This window comes from Seriola lalandi, unplaced genomic scaffold (genome assembly GCF_002814215.2).
Source record: "Seriola lalandi dorsalis isolate HSWRI2012SDOR001 ecotype SW California unplaced genomic scaffold, Sedor1 jcf7180002054544, whole genome shotgun sequence".
Lineage (NCBI taxonomy): Eukaryota > Metazoa > Chordata > Actinopteri > Carangiformes > Carangidae > Seriola > Seriola lalandi.
Genome location: NW_019525097.1, coordinates 3,018,048 through 3,044,832, shown reverse-complemented (window position 1 = coordinate 3,044,832; position 26,785 = coordinate 3,018,048). Strand labels below are relative to the sequence as shown.

The following is a 26,785-nucleotide window of genomic DNA, read 5'->3' as shown; positions in this document are numbered from 1 at the left end:
GTTTGCTTTTGAATCCAGGACCAAGAAACCTATCTCATTAAAAAAAGCTGTGCTGGTTCTATGACCGAAACATGCACTTTTTCATCTGCACATAGAATAAATTATATAAAATATCTGTAATTGCTTATACATGCCTAAGCAATAATACATACTAGTAACTTAACACCCCCTGAAAATCTTTTTTTTTATCTGACCCCCTGTGGTTAAACTTGCTGCAGTGTACTACAGGACCCTGTGACATCACTAGAGGATGTGGTTACAGGTGCAAAAGAGCACACTTCTAAATCACGCCCAGGGGTGTGGTCAGAGGTGAAACAGACTGTTTGTTTATCTCTAATACAATATAGCTATGTGCTCATGGAAAATACTCCTAAATTAACTGGATCCATGTAAATTCACAAATTATCAACATAAAAATATCACAATTTTTAAATAGCTGATATAACCAGTTTTAATTTTTAAACACTGTAAATTCAGCACCCTATTTGCAGTGCTCTGGAAAGAGTTAAATTTGGCCTTGGAGCCCCAAAACCAATGATTTACTATGATGGATGAATTTGATGTCCATGTCCTCATCATTAAATAGGTAAGCTGACCACCTGGGTATTTAACTTACACTAAATTACTATTGTACTTTACTTTAAAACAGATCAGCAGTTATTATGGAGAGCAGAGGAGGTCAGGACAACCAAGGGTGCTGCACAATTCATCATGCAAAACTCACTTCACCAGACTGCCTTTGCATCATGGTGGGTGACCCATCCACAGGGAAGGCTAGAGTGAAATCCGAGGAGTGTATTTGTGGGTTTTGTGGGTGTGTGTGTGTGTATGTGTGTGTGTGTGTGTGTAATGTTGTGCATGTGGGAGTACATGCTGGGGAGGTGATGATGAATATAAGGGCAGTCAAGGTGAGCCGAGGGGAAGCTGTTGATGGGAAAGCTCCAATGACAGCAAAACAAACTACCTAAGAAAAAGCTGTCCAAAATAAAACTTTTTCAGGGTCAAATCTTTAGTATTCATGACTCAACACAGGCCCCGACAGAACAGGATAATGCCAGCACCTGTGATGGCTGGCATTTTGTTAACGATGCCATCATTTCTTCAAATATTCAGCTGAATGCTTTGTAATGTGTCCACACTGCTTTGAGAGAAGGATGTGACCTAGATGGAAGGCAGGGAAGATTGCACAAGAAGCATACAAGAAGGCATTCTGTTTTTGCTTCCCTCTCCACTCCCTTGTCACAAATAATAACAAATGAATGTCATGTAAAGGCTGTCAGCAGCTGTGAACTCCAGATGTGGCATACAGAAAACAAGAGGAGTGGAGGGAGTTTATGGAGGAGAAAGGAAAGAACAAAGGAGGAGAGGAAAACAGGGGAGAGAAGTGTAGAGTGTGAAGTGTAAAGGAGAAAAGGAGGATTCAGTGAAGACACTGTGGGAAGATTAATACTGCATGTCTACCCAGGGTCAACAGCTGACAGCGTTGACAGAAGATGTGGATATTTCATGTGATCCATCACTCAGGCCTGCTTACCCAGGAGCTCATAGAGGAGGTTGAGAATGTCCTTCCAGGCAGCGCCCGCCTCCTCCCCAGCCATCTCTCCAAAGTGGGCAGCACTGTTGTAGAGGTTCATTCGGTCAATGCATTTGGACAAGAGGGCCAGCATCCCCTGAGAAAATAAAAGAAAAGCAATGTTATTGACATGAATATCCTGAGATTCCCGTCATGACACCAGAAGCATATTCCTTAAACTGCCATCTAAACTGAAGCTGCTGCAATGGGTAAAATAAGTATCTTTTGGCTTGTCAAGAATTAAAATTACCCTCACATACTAACTTCAAAATCAACATGAGCTTGATTCCTACGCTCTCACCTCCTCTTTGAAGAGATCTTGGCGTTTGATGAGTGAGCGGAGACGACACTGTTTCTCCTCGTGCTCCAACTCCGAGTCGGGCTGTTTGAAGTACTGGATCAGATCGTTCAGTGTCTGCAGCACCTCTTCAACGTACCCAGCCACCGCTGTAGACACGCCCTCCACAGTACTGTCCAAGGCTCTGGAGGGAAGAAAAGGGAAGGTCAAAACTTGAAATAGACAAAGCAAGAATTAACATTGTCTAAATGTTTTGTCAACCCGTCATTACTTTATGAAGTTGGTGAAGAGAAATGTGGTGTTACGGATGATGCGTGCAGCCCGAGACTCTTCATGCTGGCAGCGCTGCAGGGTCAGCCCATCGTCCATGTGGCCCTCAGAATGTAGACAGGCCTAGACCAGGAAACATAAATACACATTTTACTAATACAGAAGAAACTACATACTGAACAACAACAACACAATCAGTTTTATAAAGCAACAATACAGCCAGGCATCTATAATCGTCCATTTGTCCAATCAGCGTTGTCAAACTTTATCTGAATAATATCCGTGCTACAAATAAGTGGATGATAAACTTTATACACATTTTTACAGCAACTACAGTTAATGGAAGACACAAGCATATATTATACAAGATATTGACCAAGAAGCTACACGAATAAGAGAAGCCATTTCAGGATGTAATGGCTAAGTGTGAAGTGTGAGTCTCCTGTAACTTCCTTGTCTACACCACCACAGCTCAGTGAAACCTGACTCACTGTAATCAGACAGCATAATCAAGAAGAGGGAGGGGGTGAAAAGATTTAAGTGTAGACTAAGCATCACCTCCAACATGTCAGGTGCATTGGCGTGTTGCCAAGGCTGCAGGGACTGCCTGGCACCAGCGCGAGGTGGCATTCAATGTCCCTGGAGACATGCCCAGTGATGAGCAGAGTTTGTGTGCCGCCCTAATCCCCCCCCAGTCTCACCCAAAACTAACTGTCACCCTCCACGTGGCCCATTATCACATTTAAATGGGTTGCTACATCATTTACGCTGGATGGGTGGGCGTCAGGAGAGAGGAGCTGTGTCAAGAATATTGAGGGTAGAAGATGTTTTTAAGTAAAGAGAAAGATAAATATTTGCCTGGGTGGGGGAGGTGTTTAAACGGCCATATAACCCACTGGTTTGACTGGGTGTGATTTACTACCATGCACATAGGCTTCGAGGTGTTACAGACAAGCAATAGCAGGCATTCCGGACCTTACAGTTAACACATAGGTACACCAATGCCAGATATGATATACATAGTTATCAGTATCACTATGCAACAGAGCAATGATTGATTCATAATTTGCCAACAGGATGCTTTCAGTCTGATTAGCCTGCAACAGATTAGCATGTCCAGAAGACCACAACTAATTGTGATTTATGGGAACAGAAACCAGGGTTGCAATATTTTGAACAGTATTTTCCATGCATTCAAAATCACAGCAAAATAATAGAGAAGTTATGTTCATGTCTAACAAATGTCTCACCACTGCAACAGTATTTTTTTCTAACAAGCTCAAGTGGGCCGGGCACTTGTCTGTGCATAGCTGAATGGAAATTCATATGCGAGTAAATGTTAGTACAATTGGAGCTTCGAAATAAAAGTTTTATCGTATTTACCCGTCTTTTCAGGGGTCCTAGGCGAGACGATTTGGCATCAGGTGCCAGGTAAGACAGCCATAGTCCTGTCGCCAGATGCATGATGAAGCAGACAGAGTCTCCATACTTGATCTCTGGTACTCCCATGCCATCAATGTCCCTCTTTGGGCCCGAGTCACCCTTTTCCTATAGTGGTCACATTGAGAGGCACATACCCACGTTAGCAAATGCATGCACAGAGAAAGGAAGCACATGCACACACAGAGACACCAACTCACAGCCATGAACATGTGACAAATGAAGATATATTGTGATTAGATATTAATCAGAGAGGCAGGTTGAGGAGAATGCATTTGCTGGTCTGCTGGGAGGTTGCCGCCAGCCTCATTAGCTCTGCTGCGTTTCTGGCTAAGGAGAGATGGAGCAATGCAACTGATTGCAGTCGACAGCAAGTAGCGGGAAACCCTGTATCTAAAAAGGTCAATGCTGTGCCATGTTGAACATTGGCATTAATGTAACCAACTGCCACTGGGTTGCATGTACAGTGGGTGGAAGGAGAGAGTTTCTATGCACTACAGTGTATTTATTTTTTCAAAACAACAAAACCTCCAGTAATCCTAAAAAGCTTGTGGGTCCTGCAGGAATAGTGATTACTGAGGGCAATTACACTTTGTTGTCAGGCGTGGGATGGGTTGGAAAATTGAAGACTCAGAAGTGGACAGCTCTCAGGGGGGAATTTTATTCTGTACCTGTTGTAGATAAAAGGATATACAGGGACACAATGGTGCTCGGAAGGTGACTCATGCCATTGTTTTGTTTATGTGGCTGCAGCAATTCCAGGGTGGGATAATACTGTAGGATTACTTATGCAATAAACAGTAAATCCAGAAAATCAACTATAGAGGTTATCACAAATTTAAGACAGATCCCTACAGGTGAATGAGGCTCAAAACAAAAATGTACACATAAAAACATTAGCCTATTGTGTTGAGATTCATCCAGGTCTAATTTTGATAGACAATAGATTTAGGTGGAGGCTCTGAAACAGTTAAGAGGAAATAATTGGCTCAATTTGCAAAGTCATGGGATCACAATAAGATGGCAAGAAATCAAATCACCTGTGTTGAAACTGCACAATTTACAAGTAAACACAACATATCTGAGCATCAATAAAATATCTATTCTCAGTCTGAATTTCAAGTAAGCCATGTGCTCCTTTCTCAGTTATTTTTGGCAGTGAGACTTTATTTTTGGAATGCACACCATTAAAACAGAAGAACTGAAACACCCTCAGAGTGTGAGAGAGCGAGAGAGAGAGTTCAAAACAAAGTGTGGGATAAAAAGGATGGGTAATTAGGGGAAAGAAAAAAGCAAAGGCAAATGAAGGAACACAAAGTATCCTGAAATTCCCCATATGGATTACATTGAATCTTAATACTGTAGTTGTGATGAAAGTGTCCCTTCCCCTCCTAATTGAAAATGGCTATAACCCAGCCAGCAGCAATTAAGCCAGTTGACAACATGAATGCTTGCTCCAGCATTTACAGTGCTGTCTACTCAGCAGCTGTGAAAAGGTCAATTTATGGTGGCAAGCCATGCGCTCATTGAGAGCTTACAGCCCCATCTCAGGAGTCTCTGATGAAGTGGTCAGGGGAAAGATATTTTGAATCCTCTTTTAATGAGGTAAGTTGACCAAGAGCAATTATTTACATTAACAGGGTAGCTTTCTGGTGATGTAACTGCCTTGCTCAAAGGGCACATCAGAGCTAGTTGTAAAAAAAGAATAATTAAATGATATCTGTACAGGGATAGAAAGCACCAACCTTGGAGGCCCTAAAGCAGAAGGCAGTGGCTGTGGTGTCGGACTTTTCTCTGTCCTGCAGGACCAGTCCACGGTCCTCGGTCAGGGCCAGGTAATGGCCAGTAGAGAGGTGACGTAGCCTGAAGGCCTGGCCCCACCGGATGTGGCTACCGCTCCAGCTAAACACAGAGAACTGGTGTCACAAACTTTAGATAAGGTTACATTGGATATTCTACGTTCTTCAACGCTGAAAACCTCACATGACTGCAATTAATAACAATGACAATATCAGACTCTTCTGACTTTTTAACAATATTGTTTCTGGCGGATAATGTAAATATGCATATTCTGTCCCCATGTTCCTGCTCTCTGGAATAGGACCATTTACCAAAACCTAAATACTTTTTTGGTACTGACTGAAATGTGTTCGTAGCACAGACTAGCAAAAACACTACTCAATCTACATTGAGTAGAATATTTTCAAAATGTTTGTAAAACATATCTGCAGGTGGGATGAGTACATCAAGTGAGAAAGCGATATGGTTTTTCTTCACTGATGCAGTGTAGAAAATACTGTTCAAAATTCCTCCCTAAGCTGAAGAGAGGGAACATGTGCCTTAACAGATGCACCTGCGCCATTTCAAGGTGTACAGACTCTGACAGGCAGTCCCTGTGAGAGCTAGCAGACGATGGGACTGGGGGGAAATCGCGTGGGTGGCCAGTTAAAGAAAAGGAAGTGAGGAAGAAGAGGGGAGGATGATAGACACACAGAGAGAAGTAGATTGAAAGGGATGGTAAACAGAACCTCACTCTCTGAAGGACTCTGCCAACTAATTTGTAGTGACAGCCCAGAGTAGAGGGAGGTGAGTTTTGTACATGACCTACAGTACAGTAGCTGTAACATTTGTACATAAAGAACCAATTCTTTTTATTCTTCACGAAGAGATCCCACTCTAAAAAGAAAACTTGTGTATTTCTGAGAGAAAGCTATGTTAGGGTTTTATGTTATTTACTTTCCTGACTGTATTTTATTCAGTATGTGTGTATTTGAGTCTGATCTCACCTGATCCTGAGAGGCTCCAGTCTCCACAGTGAGCGAGCCCTAGACGCTCCCTTACCCGCCTCATAGTTGACGATCCTGGAGGCAAAAAGACAGCGGAGGAGTATTTCAAGTCACAATGGGAATAATATAACTTGAAGAGTTCCTGCTACTGCTGCTGTTCTAGCACAGGAAATACCAACACTGCTAAAGCATTTAGACAAGAAGTTCTTCCATGGTTGATTGACGTCTTGCAGTATGGCAGACCGAATCTCTATTTACCTCCACTAGATTATCAATTTATTAATGAATACACAGGACACACAGGAGCTATGAGCCTTATGTTATTGTCACTATGCAATTTTACTGTCACAGGTTTGAGAAGTACCTTAATCTACACTTTAACAACACTTGGGCCCTGAGTAATTGTTGCAGAAAAGGACAGTGTCTCTCATTTATCATTCCTAAAACTACTGCCTTAGTTGTTGTTCAGAATTTTTTAAATACTGACTCCCTGGTCACAAAACAACTTTCCTAATATTTAGTCGGATTACTGAGATCCAGTAATTACCCACTAACCTCTGCTCCTCCTCATTCTTGTCTGCTCCAGGGATGGTCAAGCTCTCATCATGCCCATGACAAAGACGCATCACATGTCCACCAATCAAATACCCTAATAGGACAAAGAAAAAAGGGTTAAAAAATATTTGTTTTCCTCTTTGATTATGCAGAAAATTTCTATTATCGTTGTGTGGTTGTTCTCCAACCATACAGTGAAACAGTGGATTTTTTATAGTTGCTTATTTTTTCATCTGCAAATACTGTAATGTGAGTTCTCAGGTTTAACATAAATGGCTTTTTTCCTTATTGCTTACATATTCAGAAGATCATTAGATGTAAGACAGCCACAGTATCTGAAAACATTTTTTAAAATGTATTTAAATGTCCTTGAAAAAAAGTCGATGACACAGTTGTTATTGCAGTTGCTGCTGTTGTCATGAACTTGCCTACAGCCATGTTGCCTGAGGAGCAGGTAGGCTGGACGTTCCACAGAGTTTGCATGAAGGAGGCATCCACCTGGATGTTGCCATTGGAGATAGAGAGGTGCTGCAAGAGAGGAGCAGGTTACACAGGGCTTTAGACATAAAGGTGGAGATGGGCAGTAAAGTAGTTGTTTGCAGGAGGGAAATATAGATAAACATTGAGATTCAGCAATTCTGCACAGAAGAGCAAGATGTCCCAGAGTTGGCATTTTAAAAGAGATTAAAAAACGTCTGTCCTCTGGAGCTGCAGTGTTATAACACTGTGGGCTAAAAACCACTGCTGCATCAGTGTTTTTCTTTGCAGCAATGTCCAGATAATACTCTACAATAACTCCTTCTAGCAGAAACTCTTGGAGTGGCTCCCATTTCCCTACAGGCATAATTTAGAGGCGGGTGGAAGCTTGAAATTATCCTGGCCTTCAGCTACATCCTCTCAAGAGCTGATGTGCTGATTGGCAAAAATATGTAAATAAATGTAGTACAACTACAAACATCCATTTAGTGTTTTTACTAGTCTGTCTTGGACAATGTTTCAAAAATGCACAGTATACCATGTATTTCAGTGCAACCTTTCCTACGTGTTGACATGTGTTATGCAAAAAATATTATGATTGTATAAAGTTGAACTTTTTGTGCACTAGCTCAGCCTAATAGGATTTTTTATACTGTCCTGACAGTTGGGCACCAGACTTGAACACTAGATGCAGAACAAAATGTAACTGCTGACACAATTAAGCCAAACTGGACACAAAGAGACAAAGCAACAAACCCCTACATCCTAAAAAGACTCCATCACGAAGTCTGTGATTGTTCACAGTAATTGAGCACTGATTGCTTTTGCCTGAATTTCTGTGTCCCATTCTTCAAAAGCTGATTTTCTGTCAGGCCAAATCAGGTGAAGATTTCCCATTGGAGGAGATGAAAGTCTGGCTCTTTGCCAGTTTTGCTTTAATTGCACATTTCCTTCCCTGAGGGGCCAGAGCAGCCACGGGAAGCTAGTGCTCCCCACTCTCTTATGCCTGGCACGTCTCTCTCCCTCCCTTTTACCATTTCTCTCTCTGCCTCTTTCTCTTCCTCTCAGTCTCCCTCTTGAAATCCCCCTCTCCTCTCTCTTTACCAAGTAAGTTAATTGAGGTCGGGTGTATAGCTGTGCATAAGGGAGACAGCATTAACTCTAAGCTCATCAGTCAGATGGATGCCTTCCCTAAAAATAATTTTTAAAAAGAACCTGCACAGGAGGGCTTTACAGGTAATCAGATTTCCATTACAGATAGCAGGGTAAAGTTTTAAAGTTTTCCCCTTGAATTGCCTTGTCACTCTGAAGTTGGCTGGAGTGAGACGGGTATCAGAGCTATCTGACAGCTATGAAAGTTTCCAAAGTGCCTTTTGAGACAGACAGTGAACCAAAGCAGATAACTCCAGCTATGTGGGGCGAATAATCTCGGAAAAAAAACAACCCTCCCTTTTTGCATTTAGTGCATTGTACATTTCTCGTCCGAGTTTAGAGACAGACAATTTTATTCTGACATGAAAACATTTGGCAGCCCCCAAGACAATAGAGCAAATCTGAATTAAGTGAGATCTGACAAGAAAACCAGACAAAAGAAAATGAGAGATGATACAGTCTGCATCAAAAACAAGAGACTGCATCTGATGTATCTGATGTGTCTGAAAAACAGTGAATATTCATGAGAGAAAAACCTTATCTGGAAGTGAGAAACTGAATGGACACCTGCTGATTCAATGAGAATTGTTTGAGCTGCAAATAAACCATCATCTTTTAAAACTGAGTTTAAGTCTCTGTTGATAAAGCTATGCTGTAACACTGCCTCCCACTTTCTGAAGAAGAGTAACTATGGGAGGTCTTTGATGAGTGGCATCAAAAATCAAAATGCTAAATGACTGCAAGGTATAATTATCTGAATTGCTTTCACCAAGTAAAGTTGAACGTAATGTGTTTATGATGCAACATAAAACAAAATAAATTAAATATAGTTTTAGTAATGATGTTACATCGTTCCACATATTTTTTTCATCTAATAACCTTTGTTTGCTTTAGCTTCATGATTAACAATGGGGGTTTTCTCCTACTTATTGTGTGTATATTTGTTGACCTGGCTAGCAAGGTTATTGACCTTCTATCCAAAAAAGAGTAAGAAAGAGTCTCACCCTACAGGCTTAGCACAAATAATAAACCCCCCCCCCCCCAAAAAAAAAAAACAAAACCTTAACCTTATCTTTTTCCTCTCAGTTACAGGTCATTTTGGATCTTTTGTATTCAGAAGGTACCAGACTTGACCTACCAGGTATCTCTCCGTTGACACACTGACAAGAATCAGGTCATCTCCGATGCGGACTTTCTCTCCCTCGGACCTCTGCTTGGACGCAGGGTGAATGGTCCACCAACAGGATTCTCCTATAGACATAAAGACATGAAAATATTAATCAAATTTGTGAAAATAGCATTAGAGCACATCTATTGTCCAACACAGTCATATACGTGTCATTTTTGATAGTCCTGACTTTTCTCTGTTGTTTAAGTGTCCATCTATTCTGAGGAGCAAAAAGCATATAACTATCCTTCATCTGAGAATGACTGATGGAATAATTGAAGTATAATTTCCACTTGATAAATGCCCTGAAGCATTTCTGTAGTTCAAATGTCAAATATAGTATTATTGTGCACACACAGCAAATGCATGGTTACAGTGTTTCTCCCATGGGTATTTATTTAATCTCAAGGTTAGGTTGACCTGAAATGGCTATTCAGAAAAACTGAATTTAATTAAAAGCAACAAAAAGCCAAGTCAACTCTGTCAAGTGTCTGTTAGTCACACTGTACCTATTGAATCTTCTTGTAGTCCGACATCGAACGACAGCTTGTCTGTCAGAGACCTTGATGTCTTCAAACAGGTCAAGTACTGGGGAGTGAAAAATAATATTAGTGTTAAGTCAAAGGAAACACCTCAACGGGCTGTGGAACCAGCTATTGTTCATATATGCAATAAAATATGACTTAAATTATTTATTCATGAATCAAAAAATAAACAGTTCAGGACTTACAAATATACTTATTATAGACTTATTGACTTATTAGTCGATTGAGAAAATGAATTTTCTATCAATAATAAAAAACAAATATTGATTGGTTCCCACTTCTCAAATGTGAAGATTGGGAGCTTCTTCTCTGTTGTGTACCTCTTTTGCATTTTTCAGCTGTTGCTCAGACAAAATAAGTGATTTGAAGACTTAACAATGGTCACTCACTAAAGAAATCCCCATTTTCTAACATTTTAAACAATTAATTAACAAAAAAACAACATATACATTACTTTCTTATGTCAAATAACATTGTTGATACTCACCATACCACTGAAGGAGTGGCGTAGGAGGATGGCATGACCATAGAGCAGGGTCCGATGTCCGCCCCCCTGACCCGCCTGCCGGGAAACAAACAGGTCACAGATTATTAACATGTCCTAGCATCCTTGACCTCTGGACCCAGGTAAACTGCATGGAACTGAAAGGATCAAGTATCTTTTAGTTAAAACCTCCATTCCAAGTGCAAGCATATAACAGACAAAGACGGAGGAAGATAAACAGAAAAAAAAAAAAAACTACATACACAATCAAACAAACCAACAAACACAAACATGTATAGTACCACACTCATTAGACAGCTTGCCCATTCTTGTGACAAACAATAACTGTGACATTCGGGTGCAAAATGCCTGAGGAAATGTGAGGACATAGTTGAGCAACAAATAATAAAGATGAGATTTTTTTTCTTCATCACTGTGGTGAATAAAGAAAATTCGACTTACCCTTTTAATCAACCTCTAGCAGCAGAAGAAAAAAGAAGAGATACCATAAGCAGTGACATCTAAACCATCGCTGTAACAGTAATTTCCATTTGGGTTTTGGTATTGTGCGCTGGATAAACGCTACAAATCTGGAACAGTCTTAAAGCAGTAATGTAGTCAGTTCACTTTCAAATCACTTGTGATAGGAGTGAGTGAGTTGAATTAAGCACACATGATTTTCCATCATAAGGGTTATAATATATTTTTGGTAGTTTCTTGTTTTTATTCAGTTTAAACTTTGGATTTATGGTAAAAATTAAATAACAATTCACCCCGTTAGTAACCTGTGATAATGTTGCCCATACATTCTCCACTTATTAAAGATTTCTCATTGTCTCAGTGGAAATTTCTATTATTAGGGCTATTAACAGACACTTTGATATCTACAGTTAATTCAGAGTGTCCAGTCTACCTGATTTGACTGGTGGTAAACAACATTTAAAATCCTAACAGTAACAGCTGGGACCAAATCCAAGACTAGGACAGTGCTCACCACTGTGCCACACACTGTAGTGTTTATCCAACAAGCAATACATGGAGGCTATCCTCTTTCTTGACCAGTTGTCGGCGTTAATTTGTGTGTTTTCTCGTGGGGTCACATTTAAACCGACCTAAAGGGAACTCCCGACTGTCCCTTGAACATGACCCTAAGCCAATTCTCTCTTGGCTACCAAGGCTCTCCCAGATGGCTTGCATAAGACAGACAAAAAAGGAAACTGAGGTTCGATCAAAAGAAAAATGGGAAGAGTATCCAGCAACAGCTGGGAGTGAGGGAGGGGGTACAGAGAGAGAGCCAGCCTGTATTTAAGGCCTGCTGTCATGCTGACACATCACTGCCAGGAACTGTGACCTTTGGTTTGTTGCTCCTCCGGTTGTAAGTACTGTATCCTAAAGAGCTTGGAGTGAATTTGTGTTAGACACAGAGACAGTTTGTGCAGATGTGTCTCAAAGCATACATGTGTGTTAGGGGAGGAGGTGTAAGCTGTATCTTAATTGATTATCCACATTTTTGTTAATACAGGCTCATTAGTAAATATTTCCTTTTTAGTCACAAAGACATAGCTAGACACCAAAATGTATCATATGCCATGGTAAATAGTTGGCTTTACACTCTATGCTAGTACTGCACAATACTTTGTGCTGTCTGACATTGCTGTTCCACCAAAGTTAAATACAGTAAAATCCATATTATTAACTACTTGGCTTTAGCGTTACTAGCACTAGACCTAATGCAGGTCATCATAGTCCTTGATGACTTAGCTATCCAAGTGAGGCACCCATTACAGGCATTTGATGGCAATTAAGTTTCTGCTTGTTAGTACTGTATATTCTAAAAAAAAGCCATGGGACAGATACATTTTTCACAGCAATTAGAAAATTCAACAATGAGTAGAAGCTATAATAAGCTACTAGTTGATGTACAACTAGCTAGCGTCAAAACCTTCTAGACATTTCTGTACAATCTAATTATGCGCCATTTTGAAATTCATGATTCCAAAATTTAACTATGCCACTACTAGTCATGGATGTATTATAAAACCATTCTTCTACTCCTAGTTTTATTAACTTACTTTAAACCCGAAGACACCGACTCCGATGTGAATTCTCCGGAAGTCACTGAGAAGTTCACCTGCACCATCGTTTGTTTGTTTTTACCTAATAAGCACTGAATGCTGGAAAGTTCGCGGTTAGCTTTCGTGCGTTGGACATGTTTAGTTCTGTCAACGGTTACAATAACTGGTACGACATCCGTTACTACAGCATCTCGCATTTTCGTATACCCACGGGTGCCGCGTGTCATGATAATGACGGACACCGTCGCCAAATTTGACTCACAGATTGTAACCAAATCAGTGGCAAGAAACCACCCAATTGTCGCAAATTTTCTTCTTTTTCTTCTTTCTTTTTTTTTTTTTTTTTTAATTATTTTATATTTTTGATTAATTAAATATTTTAAATATTCCCTTACAAAATGTTTTATATAATGTAACTTTAAATTGTTTCACTTATATAAATAGATAAAAACAAAAAAACATCAGTAACCGGAACAGGAAGTATAACGTTACCATGATTTTTTTTTTTTTTTTTTTAAACGAACTTTATTCTCAAAATGGGCCCGGTAGAAAGAAAATATTGAAATATTCATGTCATATTAACACAAACATATTGCCGCAGTGAGTTAAAATGGTTGCTCCAACATGACCCCCGTTTTTATCTCCGAAATTCTTTGTATTTTGGACAATCAAGGGCCTCGAATTCGTTATAATTAGTTCCTCTTTGCTGTTTACCCATGGATGTACTAACACCTATCACTGGATTACTTTGTTACTCAAGAAAACTTGAAGCCCCGATGATTCTCAGGCAAGTTCTGAACTGGTGTTTTTTCTGTGATGTCTAAGCGGGTTGATGGACGTTTATTAGAATTTTTAAAATGTGTGTGTTATATCTGTGTGTTCATATTTGACAGATTTGAGTTAATGACTCCGATTTATGACAGAGATTGTGGCAATCTTGCCTCCATGAGCTGTTACCTACTGCCACATCTGTGTTGCTAGTGTAAAACGTCCTGATTATTATAATTAACAACCCGCCCAATATCTGTACTTGATAAATGACTGATGATAATCTCATAATATATTACTGATTTATTTAATAAATGACTGATGATGATCACAGAATATATTATTGATTTATTTTCTGTTAATAGTTTTTAGCAGCATTGTTATAGGCCAGTAAGAAAGTCAAACTACTCCAAACACATGGATGGTTTTTGGTGTCTATGTTTTTGGTGTCTATGTTCTAATCACTCATCTCCTTAACACTTTAATTTTCGTTCCTGCTTGGCTTTACAAGGATTGAACAGTGTCTGCTTACTCTTTGCCAGAGCTATTACATCAAACCATGACTAAGTAATTTACTCCAATGTTCACTTCATATCAATAGCCTATCTTATATGGAACGGCCTGAGCATGGGAAAGGGCACACTAATCCATCTTTCAAGGCCATGTAGAAGAGATTCATGCCTGACACATTTGCTAAGTGCCTTCTTATATATTGATTGTCATGTACACATTGACTGCCCTGTCCTTTAAATCATCTGGATAATGAGACAGAGATCATGCACCATTTGCTTTAGATTTACTTGATAACAATCCATCAAGATACAGTGTGATGTAACTGCCGTGTGTAATATGTGACAGTTACAGAAAGTTAAAATAAACAAAGAAATACCAACCATATACTAAAAATTTAAACCAAAGATGGGAAAAAAATTACCAAGTGTAGTGTGTTGGCAGTCCAGTTTGCTGGAATCATCCTTAAATCATCTACCAACAGCTTTGCTCAACATTACTGCATGTTAAGTTAACACTCTGAAATCAAAATGGATTTCAGGACATTTCCTCATGTCAATACCCTTAAATTAACTGATGTTAGAGACCAAACCTAGAGAAAACAGAGCAGCACACCCAAACCACAAAGTGAGTTTTCTTCCAACATGTGGGTTTTCAGATCCTTTTTATTTAGATTCAGTCAACTAGATCAATCATCAGAGCTCATTCCTACTTTTGGTAAGCAAGAGTTTAGTGTAATATAAATGTATGCAATTTTTAACAGCACAGACATGTTAAGCTGTATACTAAGCTTGTATTTTATTGCATTAAAAGCAAAAAAAAAAGGGATAATTAATGCTTATTAGAAGCAGACGCTATCGCTTGCAAGTGCTTGCACGCTTGCAAACAAAGTAGTATTCAAAGAGGCAAGGCAAAACATTTGACTCATGTGCACAAGGTGACAGCACCAATGGATGTCTATTTCAAGATTGTCATGTGTTAAAGTTCAGAGACATCTGTGACAAGCTAATTGATTCTCCCCAGACTGTCTGAGGGAAAGAGAAAATGTCGAACTATGGTGAAGTGAAAGCTTAATTTACTATCCTGGGGGAGTCTGCACAGAAATAAATGTCTTCCAATATCCATTTGTACAATATGTGGTGAGGTGGAAAAATTGAAATGTACTGCCATTAGCTTAATATCTCCCTACAATGTAGTTCCTGTCGTACACGTATAAACTAAGTGCTGTACAAGCTATTAATGCAGCTTTTATGACAATCAAGAAATAGGCGTCATTTCAAGTGAAAGTGACGAAAGTTAAACCCTTTCGTTGGGCAGTCAGTACATCTGTCATGCACACTGACAACATGATGGATGAATAAACTGATGGACCTACCCATTTTTCATGGTCAGCGCTCTATTAACACACAAATACAAATGAAAAGAATGTGTTATTGGGATGTATGGCAGTCAATTACACAAATCTGAGAGCAACAATAGAGAGAGATGGGCCCTTACTGCGGAAAGGAAGAGGAGGGTGATTTATTAGCCTTGCTACCAGAGAGTTTGTATTCTAGCCAACATCATGTTGTCTTGCCAGACAAGGCCAGCCAACAATGTTGCTCTGTTGAGCACCAAACAAATCTGCTACCCAGGCTAATAACAATGCAGGCCTGAATCTCCAGTGGAGAGGACCCAAGCGGTATACAAAATAAGACACTTAAAGAACCAGCTGTGCCAGAGGGCTATGTTGTGCATGAAAGTACAGTGGTAGCCAGAGCAACCTATCAAAGCACACAATTTGGGCTATCTTGCATCTCAATTCATCTTGCAAACAACACCGTAATGCTGTGCAGTGCTCGGGTTTCTCTAATAGCTGCATCTGTACTGCACAATGATTCATGCAACCATAGCTTTGTCATCTCTGTTCCAGGAATACTAGCAGTCTGTCCTAAGTTTTAGCTAATGATAATAGTTGAATTGAGGAATGCTTTCAAAATAAATACAGACCATTTGTATCCAAAAGGAACAGTGATGGGAAGAAAAAAAAAAAACACCACCAATAAGACACAACTTCTTGTATGCAGTTTGTTCATCAAAATGTAATCCTAGCATGTATGAGATTTAAGTGCTGTTTTCTCTTTGTTTTTCCCAAAACATGTTAGAAGGAAAGGGCTTAAAATTTCCTCCAAATGAGGGCGATGCCATCCCTTCCCATCTCTTGACCTCTCCATTTGGCTCTAAAGCTAAAATTGCTGGGTGATGAGATTAAATGACACATGAAATGACTCTATTAGAGCATAGCAGCACCAGTGAATATGAACATCTGACAAGGGTTTACAGAGCAGACGTAGCCCGCCGGATGGCTTCACTGTGCTGTCGATGACACCCCTGTGTCACTACAGAGATTCTGCCTGATCAAAGATTACTTACCTGCTCTAATAAACATGCCAAGTGAGCTGGAGCGGAGCCGGTAGGAAGGGGCTCGCACACTGTTTGGCATAAATCAAGAGAGCGCAGGGCCAGGAGAGGAGGTGGTCATGAATGCAGCATAGCACTCACAGATAATTTCTCCCCTGTCTTTGACCCCTGGCGGCCTTTCATTTCCTGAGCCTTCTGATCTCTTTTTGCAAAAAAATGGGGGAACGTGTACAGAGAATGAAAAGAGAATTCAATTACAGTTCTCTGTGTTTAAGTAGTTCAGAGTATTGCTAGTTGTAGTCTGTCTGCTTACCCTAAATGCTACTGGGATTCGATCCAACCTACTTATTGGTTTTTGACATTATCACTTATCAAAGTCAATATTTCCTGCAGAAACAGTTTGATGTATGGGCTAACTAATTAAGTGTTAGTGAGTAATTCAGCAGTTGTCAGTTTAGACTGACATCTTAGTCATGACAACCTTATTAATAAAAGGTACCTGTTTCCTCCCCCATGTACAATTATATAGTTTCTTGTTAAAATATATCTCCACACAGACTCCACACAGTATCTTTGTAATTAGATTAGTAATTAATGTAGATTTTTAAATTCAAAATTATTGACTTGAAAAATCATCTATTGTTGCAGATTTCCAAGTCAGGAAAGCGGGACATTAAACATGACCAAGACCCTGCTGTTGTAGCGGAGCCAGCAGGTACTTGCTAGTTAAACTGCAGTTAAATGCAGCTGCATTTATTGAATAATAAATGTCAATTAACAGCTCCACAAAGTTGTGCTGGACCTATATTTGATTTCCCAATTTGACATTTAAAGGGGTTTGAAATGCTGCTTCCATCTGTAAATATTGTATTCACGAGAAGCCTAAAAAAACATCACATTAGGCTAAACAGCTAAAGCACCATGGTTGGACTTGGCCTTGATTTGGTGGCCTCAAAAAAACTCTGATGTATTTCCAATCAGGACAGCTTTCAGGATTTGAACTGAGAAGCCCCTTTAAATAGATTCAGGGCATTTGTGCCTCCAATGCAGTGACTGTTCTGCCAATGAGGGAGTTCTTTCAATCAATATCCCTTCAGCTAAATTACTATAACTAGAAAACAGTTTAAAATAATATTGTTCCATTATACTCTTATAGATCATAGCACACAGAAATACAGAAGCTGCAACTTAACTCAAGGGCGTTTTGTGCTGCCAGTAGACTACAGATTGGTTTGTGTACAAGAGTGTGCATGTATGTGTATACAAGTGTTTGAGTATGTTTGTGTGCACAAGACAGGGAGAGGCGGGGGGGTGTCAGTGGGAATAAGGGAGGTACTCACCCCTTCGCTGCTCTGCCCAGTGTTAGCCAACATCTCCTGCAGGGCCCGCACTGACAGGGACTGCTCCAACACAAAGTTACAAATACACAGGTCCGGAGGAACATACTGCAGGATAGAGGGAAAGAAAGGGAAGGAAAAAAGGGAGGAGAGAGAGCAAGGGGAAGGACAAAGGGACAGAGGGAAAGAAACAATTTGAAGTTGAAGAGGCAATGACAGACTCCTCTCCTGGGTACAAAAACAATGTGCCAGCAGTTTATTCTCCTTGAAATTCCTTAACTGGTTTTCGCCCTTTTATTTATTTTTTTTGCTCCCCTTGTAAGGAAGCAGCTACACACAACTCCCCTGGTCTACAGAGCTCTGATCTCTGAGAGGAAAATACCAGGTAGCACTTGAGTCAGGTTTGATAATAAACCTTTCTACAACTTGAGACCGAAGATTTCAGAGTAAAAATGGTTTCAGAAATGCAGTTTATAAACAAACTTTATGATTCCCACTGACATTGTAAAAGCTGACGTCCAAGCAGTTTGATGGACTGTGACATGCAGAAAGTGAGTGACCTACGAAAATTGCAGTGTCGGCCAAAAGAGGCTCCCAACTGAAGTCGATGATGGCTCAATAAAGAAATATATAATTAAATATTTTTGGATAAAACTTCTTGAACTGACATCAAAAAGATATTTAAATTCTAATTTACCAAATCCATAAACCATCTGAGAGTATGGACAACTAGACATTGCCTTATCTTTCATTGTAGTGACGATGTGATATAAACACACACATTTATGTTTATGCATCTTAAAGAAATGAAACCGAATAGACTTAAACACATCAGGGAGATGCAGAACTGTTCAAATGTTGTTGATTTTTTTAAACACATGCGCGCACACATTTATGCATGTAGCATTTCACCAACAGTCTCATATTTAATTAATATTTCCATTGCAGTAATTGGATACAGATTTAACTGCAGGCCCTGATCTGAGACAAGAGACCAAGTGAAATGATTAAACTGCTCAGTGAGGAGTGGTGCTCATAAATAATTCTGATGACTTCCAACTTCTCTGCCATCCTGGTGTGTTGCTAACGAGTGGCTGGGGATTATGAGGAGGGCTGTCAAAAGGTGTTCGGCCCGAAACTGCAACGACCAATAATTAGTTTGGGTCGGCCGTATTCCTCAGCACACAGGGTTGTCTGGCTCTATGCTGTAAAAGGCTGAAGATTTGTCCTCCACTTTCAGTTAACTGTTTATGTTTGTCTGTAAACTTTCAATGCATGGCTGTTAAACAAGGGCACGGTGTAATATAAGGGTGTTTGTTACTGGGATGCAATAATAAAGTGAGGTTTATCAAAGAGACAAATCATAGAGATGATACTGAAGAATAAAAAAGTGTATTGTATATTTGAAATCATCATTTGGGTAATTAGAAAAAGACGGGGCATCTGATGCTTGTACGTTCTTCTTCAAAGCAGTTCACAGTCAGACCGGGGGACTTGATCATTAATAGCATCTGCTTGTCAGAGTATGAAAAATTTATTTACTTGGTGATGTGCTAGATGGCACTGTTGACTGTTAACATTACACTGCTGACATGTCACATAAACGACATGTAAACAAACAACGTAGCTGTAGCCCAGTTCTCTCACACCATCATATCGTTTATAATCCCTTCCCTCTTAACTTTAAATAATCCTAATATTATTTAGTACGTACTTACCACTGTTTATCTCCAATTTCATAACAATAGCTGGCATCATATAACATGCATGACTATCCATCTCTCCCCAACATAGAAGAGGACAAGGAATGATTTAAAGTGTTGGGTGCCTGCCCTGACTCAGTAACACAACCGGCTGACCCTTGAACTCTGCAGTGAAGTGAGAAATGTGAGCAGAGGGGAGGGCTGCAGGGTGATAATGAGGATGGCGCTGCTCTGTAACTCAACACAAACATGCAAGGGAACCTCCAGCACCACTCAGTGTGTGTGCGCGTGTGCGTGCGTGTCCAGATCTTTGTGCTGTAACCAACAGCCTGCAAACAAATGCTGTCCACTCGGATACTCGTCATTTAATTGCATTTTCACCCAGATAACATTTTGCCAGTGACCAAAAAAAACAACAACTTTAATGGGAAAAGACATTTATAATAGTCTTGCAGCCCCAAAATCTATTTATCTCACCACAAAACTTGAGAAAGGCTGTATGAATATTTACTTTTGCCTTCAAGCGAATGCAACATGACATGACGCAGCTATACCTGTGGTGTCATACGACCTTCTACAGTGATAACTCGCAACCTGCTGCAGACCTTACACCTCTTATGAATTATTCACCGCCAATTTTCCAATTATCATACTTCTTCCAGGGTTGGGCAGACATACTGAACATTCTGCCATGTCTGTGAATAGAAAAGACTGTCTCCATGGTCACACTGACCTTTATTTTTTCCATACTCTACAGGGAGCTTGAGACAGTACAATGATATAAGCTGTAAAAATGGGTAAAATGATTCTTCAAAAGATCAAACAGTATTACTTGACAGTCTAGATTATTACATAATATGCAGGCTATTCAAAGGAGATCACATAATATGAAATAAATTAATCTTCTCAATGCCGTCTGCTATTGTAAATCCCATTAACTTCCACTTGTTCCCTAACAAAAAGGCATGTAAGCAGAAATTAATGAATAGAACGACCATGCTAAAGGATCAGTCTGGTGATATTCCAGATTTTTCTTGGTGTCAACAAAATTCATCAAAAGACCAAAACCAACAATGAACTGATCCTACTACCAAGCACTGTCTATGCAACCAAAGCCTGGTATAGCAGAAAACTATTAAAAATCCATTATTGAGCCACACCATTTCCCTGGGTGACGCATCCCCTCATTACATTGAACATGGCCACTGCAGTTTATTTTGAGTCCGTCCCACATATACCATCCTGCAGCTGAAAATAGTCCCCAACAAATATATTTTTTTCACGTTTAAATAACTTTACTTAAAAAAACTGCGGTTCCCAGCTCTTTTAGGGGAATTGTTATTTTACCTTTTTATAATGTAAAAATGTTTGAGTATATTCATGAGCCTTTTTGAAGGATTTACAGCTGTTAGAACCAAAAGACATGAGGCTGAGGGAGAGACACAGACAGTGGGAAAGTCAATTAACACTTTGAGTTTTGGTATTTCCATGGGATACGTGTACAGTAAAAAGAATAAGGAATATTGCCAGCCTTATCCGTCAATACAATCAAATCCTAAACAGAAATAATCAAAACAGTATATTAAATAGAAATAGTTAGGATGACAAGGATATGAACAACATTTTTTGCAGCAAGATGTTCCACAATCTCATTTGATTATTTACATTATCATGAGATGTGTTGTTAGTAGTTTCGATATATAAATTACTGTCTTCACAAGGAGTGACAGCACAACCACAATGGAAGCTTACAAAAGGCCATTGTAGTATATCATATGTGAAACAATACAAACACTCAGAACTCTTCTTTGACTGAACCTAATGACTCCTATTTCTCTCCACCTCCAGCAGCGGCAGGCAGCCAGGCTTCATTAGAGTCTGGGAAATGAGGTGTCAACACCTGAGATCAGCCAGCAAATGACAGCCCCTTCCCACGTGCCAAACCACAGCCATCACCGTCGACACTCAGCCACATTTCACACCCAAGGAGGTCCAAAGCATTGTCACCGGCACCAAGGTGAAAGGAGAGAAGTGTTTGTGACCAGCTGCCTTTAGAGCTCTGCAGGTGTAGCTGAACAACAGTTCCAGGTGGGTGAGCCAAAACATTACCTCGTTTCCCCAAATTTTATTCATAGTCTTACTGCTCAGTGGCCCAATTAAAAATCAGGCTTTAATTGATATCCACAGCTCATCAAGAACATCCGAACCAGGCAGTGAAAAGTTTTACAGTTGTAGGAAGGATGAGGCCAAAATTAAAACGGTAAGCACGTCACCATATATTTGCTGCATTGTTGTTCCCACATGCATCTGCATTACTGACTGGCAGCAAACTTGCTCTCCCCAAACGTCTCAGAATTTTTCACAGAAAATGTTGTGACTAATGATGCACATAATGATATACAATGATTATGTTCCTATTAAGAAACATATTCTCCAGAGCAAAAATGATCTGCCTCATTTCAACATGCCTCTTTTTTTTTTTTTTGAAGACCATACAGTACATCTTGTCAAAAAGAAAATTAATGAGACGTGTAACAGAGTACTGACAGCTCTGTTGTGTTGTTACATCACCACCGATAGCGAGATGCAAATTCACAGCATTCAGTCATAATGAGAGCCTTCACTCCTCTTACAATAATGCAGCACAAGGGGTGACAACCATGCTCTATACAACCTGTCTGTTGTTGTGTTGTTTGTCCCGGCTCCATGACCAACCACTGGGATGCACCAGTGCAGAAACAAATGCAATATCCCTAACTGACCCCATAAAACACTGTCAGTTGTGTTTGTTGGGATTCATCACAGCGGCCACTGAACCTGGATGGCTGCAGCAGTGGGGGTGTGTTTTCCCTCTGCACCACCAAGGCACTCATTTTGAGGTTGTTTTTTTTTGTTTTTTTTTAAATCTATGTAAGCATAGTTTACTCCACAAAACCTGCACTTCCTAATTCAACCCCATCATTAAGCAGGGCAGCTCATCTCAATAATAGCAGGTGGACGGGAAAGAGGATAAACAGATGGTTTTCAGTCAAAGTGTCTCTTTGATTTATACTGTTTTCAGGAAGAAAGACTGCCAAGGGGCAAAACTGGACTGCAGACTATATTTGGATGCAATATTATTTTGTGCATCTATTTAACAATGCAGGAGAAATCTTTTTTCAAATGAGGATAGGTCCCAGTTTAATTGTTCAAGGATCCAATTACTGGGAGATGTAATTAATATTTGAGAGGGGACACAAACATAATACATACTAATACAGCACCAACATTTTTGTCTTTTCAAAAACATCACCATCATCCAAAAAAATTAATTATTAATTCATCCACTGATCTTTTGGATTAAACAAAGAATGAGACCACATGTCTAGTTTTCACATAATTAAATGTCTGAACATTCTTATCTGGGTCAGTTTCAAGAAGTTGAATAAGCTGCACATAGTTAATTACATTTGAAGGATGTTTGCTGGACATGATATTAGATCTTGCAAATCCCCATTTTATTATCTTATCAAAAGAGCAGCTTCCCTTTATCAGCATGGTGGGTGTCCACTAATATATTTCATACCAACCGGGGGTACTCATACCACATGGGGTACTTCTGCAGTCGCAGGGGCTCATGGAATCACTGTCGTTTAGTTAGCTAAAAGAAGGGATAAATGATAGAAAAGAACAAATGCAAAACAGACCAAACAGACCTAAATATTGATCATATTGTCAGTTCAATTTTATTAAAAAAAAATAATTATACTGAAAATAGTGTTAGATAACATCCAACTCAAGATGATTCAAACGAACACATTTTGATCATGATGGCTGGTGTTGAAGAGGGGGATACTGGAGCTCATCTAATAGGGCTCTGAGGTTACAAAGACAAAAAAGGCCAGGAGCCACTGCACCAACACACAAAATGTAAAGAAAAATCTACCCATTTTCAACTTGAAAGACAGTGGTAAACACTAGCTGTCAGCTGAAATATTTTCAGAGGCAAACATCTCCAGAGTACTGCCCCAGCTTAAAGGTCATATCACAGACTTGTCATTTCCACATAATATCTACAGCAACCTTAAAATATCCCATTTTAAACTGGAAAGCTGACTCCCATCCTCACCTTAGCTTCCGACGTGGATTCCAGGTAACATATACGGTTTCCTAGTCCCTCAGCAGCCAGGCAGAACTTGCGATGCTCCTTCTGGATGGTGGCCACACTCTGGAGCACCACCTCATCATCCTGCCAGAGAAGAGAGGAGCATTAAAGCCAAAAGTATTCAACAGTGGCCTATCCAAAGTAAATAAGACAGGACAAGAATCAAATAATCTATATTGGCTAGCTATTGTTGCTTCCTCTGCCTCCCTGTTTTGAAATTCAAATATACAACAGTTCAAACTGCACACCCAGATATGGCACATTGGACTTACAGAAGTCACTGCTGCTTAGATAAAAGCAGCATAACAGATAAACCTTAGAATTTATGTTATAGGTTGAGGGCAGACTGGGTTTCCTCAAAATCAATAATCATATTAAATTGTGAATGTGCCAAGAAGAGTAAGATCCCACATGGTAAAAACACTGCCTATAGGAAGAGGGGAGGGTTTTTGCCAGATATTTTTTATCATGTATTGATAAAGTGAAATAACACCTCCCCACAGGGTGACAGGATGGAGAAGACATTTCTATTTCACAAGACTGTTTTGGAAATCAAATAAAAAGTGCACACTGCGACCAATAATGTTCTGGCAGAGAATGGAAAGGAAGCACAAAGACGTGTCTTGTTGACAAATTAGAAAAAAAAAATTAGAAAAAAAAATGCATTAATCAATAGCAGTGAGGGCAGTCCAGCTTTGAGTAATATCATTTCTAAACCTGTTACGCAGACTTTGGTATCTCTGTGGGAGAGATGAAGACCTCTATTCAATCAGTGCAACCAATAAATGAACATCTGTATCTGTCAGGGCAGAGAGGGTTGTGCTCTAGTTGGAAACACACACACACACACACACACACACACACACATTTATTGATTTGTTTGTGTGAGTGAGTGTGTAGTGTATGTGGTCTGTGCATGTCTCCTGCCAGCTCACGTCCCACACTAATCTGAGCTGATGGTTGCCATGGTTCTGGCTCCCACCTCCTTCACAGCAGTATTAATTCAATAGATTTAGATACAGGCTGCACAGCACCCACAGACTCAGGAGGCAAGATAACGGGCCCTGACAGTATTTCAAACAATGATGCTCTGGAAAATTTTACAGTGATCGCAATGTAAACGCCACCATGTGATGAAAATAATTTCAGAGGGTTTTTCAGCCTTCCAACATACTCCATTATACCGTCAGATGTTTTTCAGCATTAGAGAGCACTCAGCACCATCTCGTGTATCCAACAAAAAAACGAGAAAATGTCTCCTGCGTAGAATCCAGGGCAATTTTCTGGGAATTAGGACATATTTTTCTGTTCTTTCAGAAAATACCAAAGTTCAAACAGACACTGTAGTCATTCTCTTTGTTTCATAGTTCTTGAAGATGCTTCATTGTGTGTCGGCGTTGCACCACAAATTAGATCCTCAGTCTTTTTGGTTCTTACATGTGGGAGGAGGAGAGTGTACTGAGTGGACAGTCTTCTCCTGCTACAGCAGCACACTTTAAATGAATTAACCGGGCAATATGAAGCTACTGTTGTGAAATCTTACACATAAAATTATTAGTCGAAGGCTAGAACAAAAATTAACATGTGATAAGGCTCAAGAGAATAACCACTGATTACCTAAATAAACAAAATCTTCATAACATCTAACAGATGATGTAACTTCTACCTCAGAGATGTAATCGCAGCAAACTGATGGCGAAACACATTAAGGTTAAAGGAGCATTTACAGCAGCTAATCAGAGCAGAAGCTAATGAGAAAAGATCCAATGAAAAGGAAAAGTTCTGGAATATTTAAGGATGCACCAACAACCTGTATTAAGTGTTAAGATGTAGTATATTTTGGTCCGTTTGTGTTGCACGATAACAATCTATCTAGAGGCACTTTTAATGTATAAAATGAAGCACAGTGGAGTTAAATGTCATGGCCAAGTAAATGAAGGGCCGAGCTGGCACAGAGGTCCATACCAGCAGCGCTTTAAATACCCCACAACCCGACTTTGGGCTTCAGGGGGGTGATTACTGATCGCAGAAAGTATCAGTGTTGGCTCTGAATCACCGCTGCAGCTTTCCTGGTAGTTTTGTGATAGCTTGTTGTTTCAGGCTACAGACAGGGAAACTCAATATGGCCACAGGATGACCGAAGACTTGTCACCTCTTTAAAATCAAGTCAATACACCACTTTCTTTACAGCTGTTTGGGATAGTGGTGGCCTTGGCACCAGGTCCTGGCACTGTTACTTCACTGACATACCCTGTCTACATGTATATGTACTGGACCACGCCTTTCTTAAGGCTTATGAAGAGACATAATATACGGCTCAGCGTTTGTTGAAACTGTTTTAGAGTGGCGTAGATTCAACTGTGCGGTCATTTTGAAGGATGTAGTTTATAGTGCTGTTGAGTTGTATTGAGTTATACTGACAGGTGTCACTATTATTTTGTCCACCCCTTTTCTATCAATGAGGGGAGACTCTGTAGAACACAACACAATTCAACAACACCACAAACTGCAGCATCCAAAAAGATCAACACACCTCTAAAAGAGTTTGAATAAATAAATACTGAACATTATAACCTTCATGATAGGGGATAGGGTTTATTGCAGGGCTGTATTACACTGCATTAGTTTAAGCTAGGCGTACCAAATGAACTGAAAACTGAGTCTACATTCATGCATACTGAAATTTGAAAATGGGCAACCACACTCGAGAGCTCAGATGCACAAAAATTGATTTTTTTTTTCTCACTATGATAGAGCAGCTTCAGAACCAGAAGTGGTCAGAGTTGCACTGGGGATCAAAACACTACATAGACTGGATGCCATCCAGTCATCTGAGCAGTGTGAAGCAATGGGAGGAAGAGCAGAATGGATGATAATGCCAACGTCGTTCTAAATAAATACAGCCACAGGAGACGCCGTTTATGGGGCCGTTTGATGTCAAGGGTGAATGCATGGTGGCATTAACTCATAAAAATCCAATCGCTATGATCAGAGCTCAGAAACGAATGAAACGGCCATTTGTACCCACAGCCAAGACACTTTATTAAGACACTTTCTGTCACTCTCTTCGCCTCTGACTTGATCCAAAGCCAGAGAATCT

The 26,785-nt window shown here is 39.9% G+C and overlaps 1 protein-coding gene across 5 annotated transcripts in view; it reads right to left on the bottom strand.

Annotated features, from left to right (window-relative positions):
* Nucleotides 1-26,785, bottom strand: part of ryr3 (ryanodine receptor 3) — a 111,405-nt gene that overhangs the window by 71,778 nt on the left and 12,842 nt on the right. For 3 of the 5 annotated variants that reach the window (XM_023415121.2, XM_023415123.2, XM_023415122.2), the window contains exons 2-15: nt 23,650-23,769; nt 17,842-17,946; nt 15,477-15,497; nt 10,752-10,826; nt 10,229-10,307; nt 9,690-9,802; nt 7,351-7,450; nt 6,923-7,016; nt 6,368-6,442; nt 5,327-5,483; nt 3,525-3,689; nt 2,143-2,264; nt 1,875-2,055; nt 1,535-1,670 (exon numbers count right to left, since the gene is read on the bottom strand). In XM_023415121.2, coding sequence (XP_023270889.1) covers nt 1,535-1,670; nt 1,875-2,055; nt 2,143-2,264; nt 3,525-3,689; nt 5,327-5,483; nt 6,368-6,442; nt 6,923-7,016; nt 7,351-7,450; nt 9,690-9,802; nt 10,229-10,307; nt 10,752-10,826; nt 15,477-15,497; nt 17,842-17,946; nt 23,650-23,769 — 1,543 coding nt within the window. The remainder of the gene's footprint in view (nt 1-1,534; nt 1,671-1,874; nt 2,056-2,142; nt 2,265-3,524; nt 3,690-5,326; nt 5,484-6,367; nt 6,443-6,922; nt 7,017-7,350; nt 7,451-9,689; nt 9,803-10,228; nt 10,308-10,751; nt 10,827-15,476; nt 15,498-17,841; nt 17,947-23,649; nt 23,770-26,785) is intronic. The other 2 variants (XM_023415124.2, XM_023415125.2) reach the window with 1 other exon arrangement.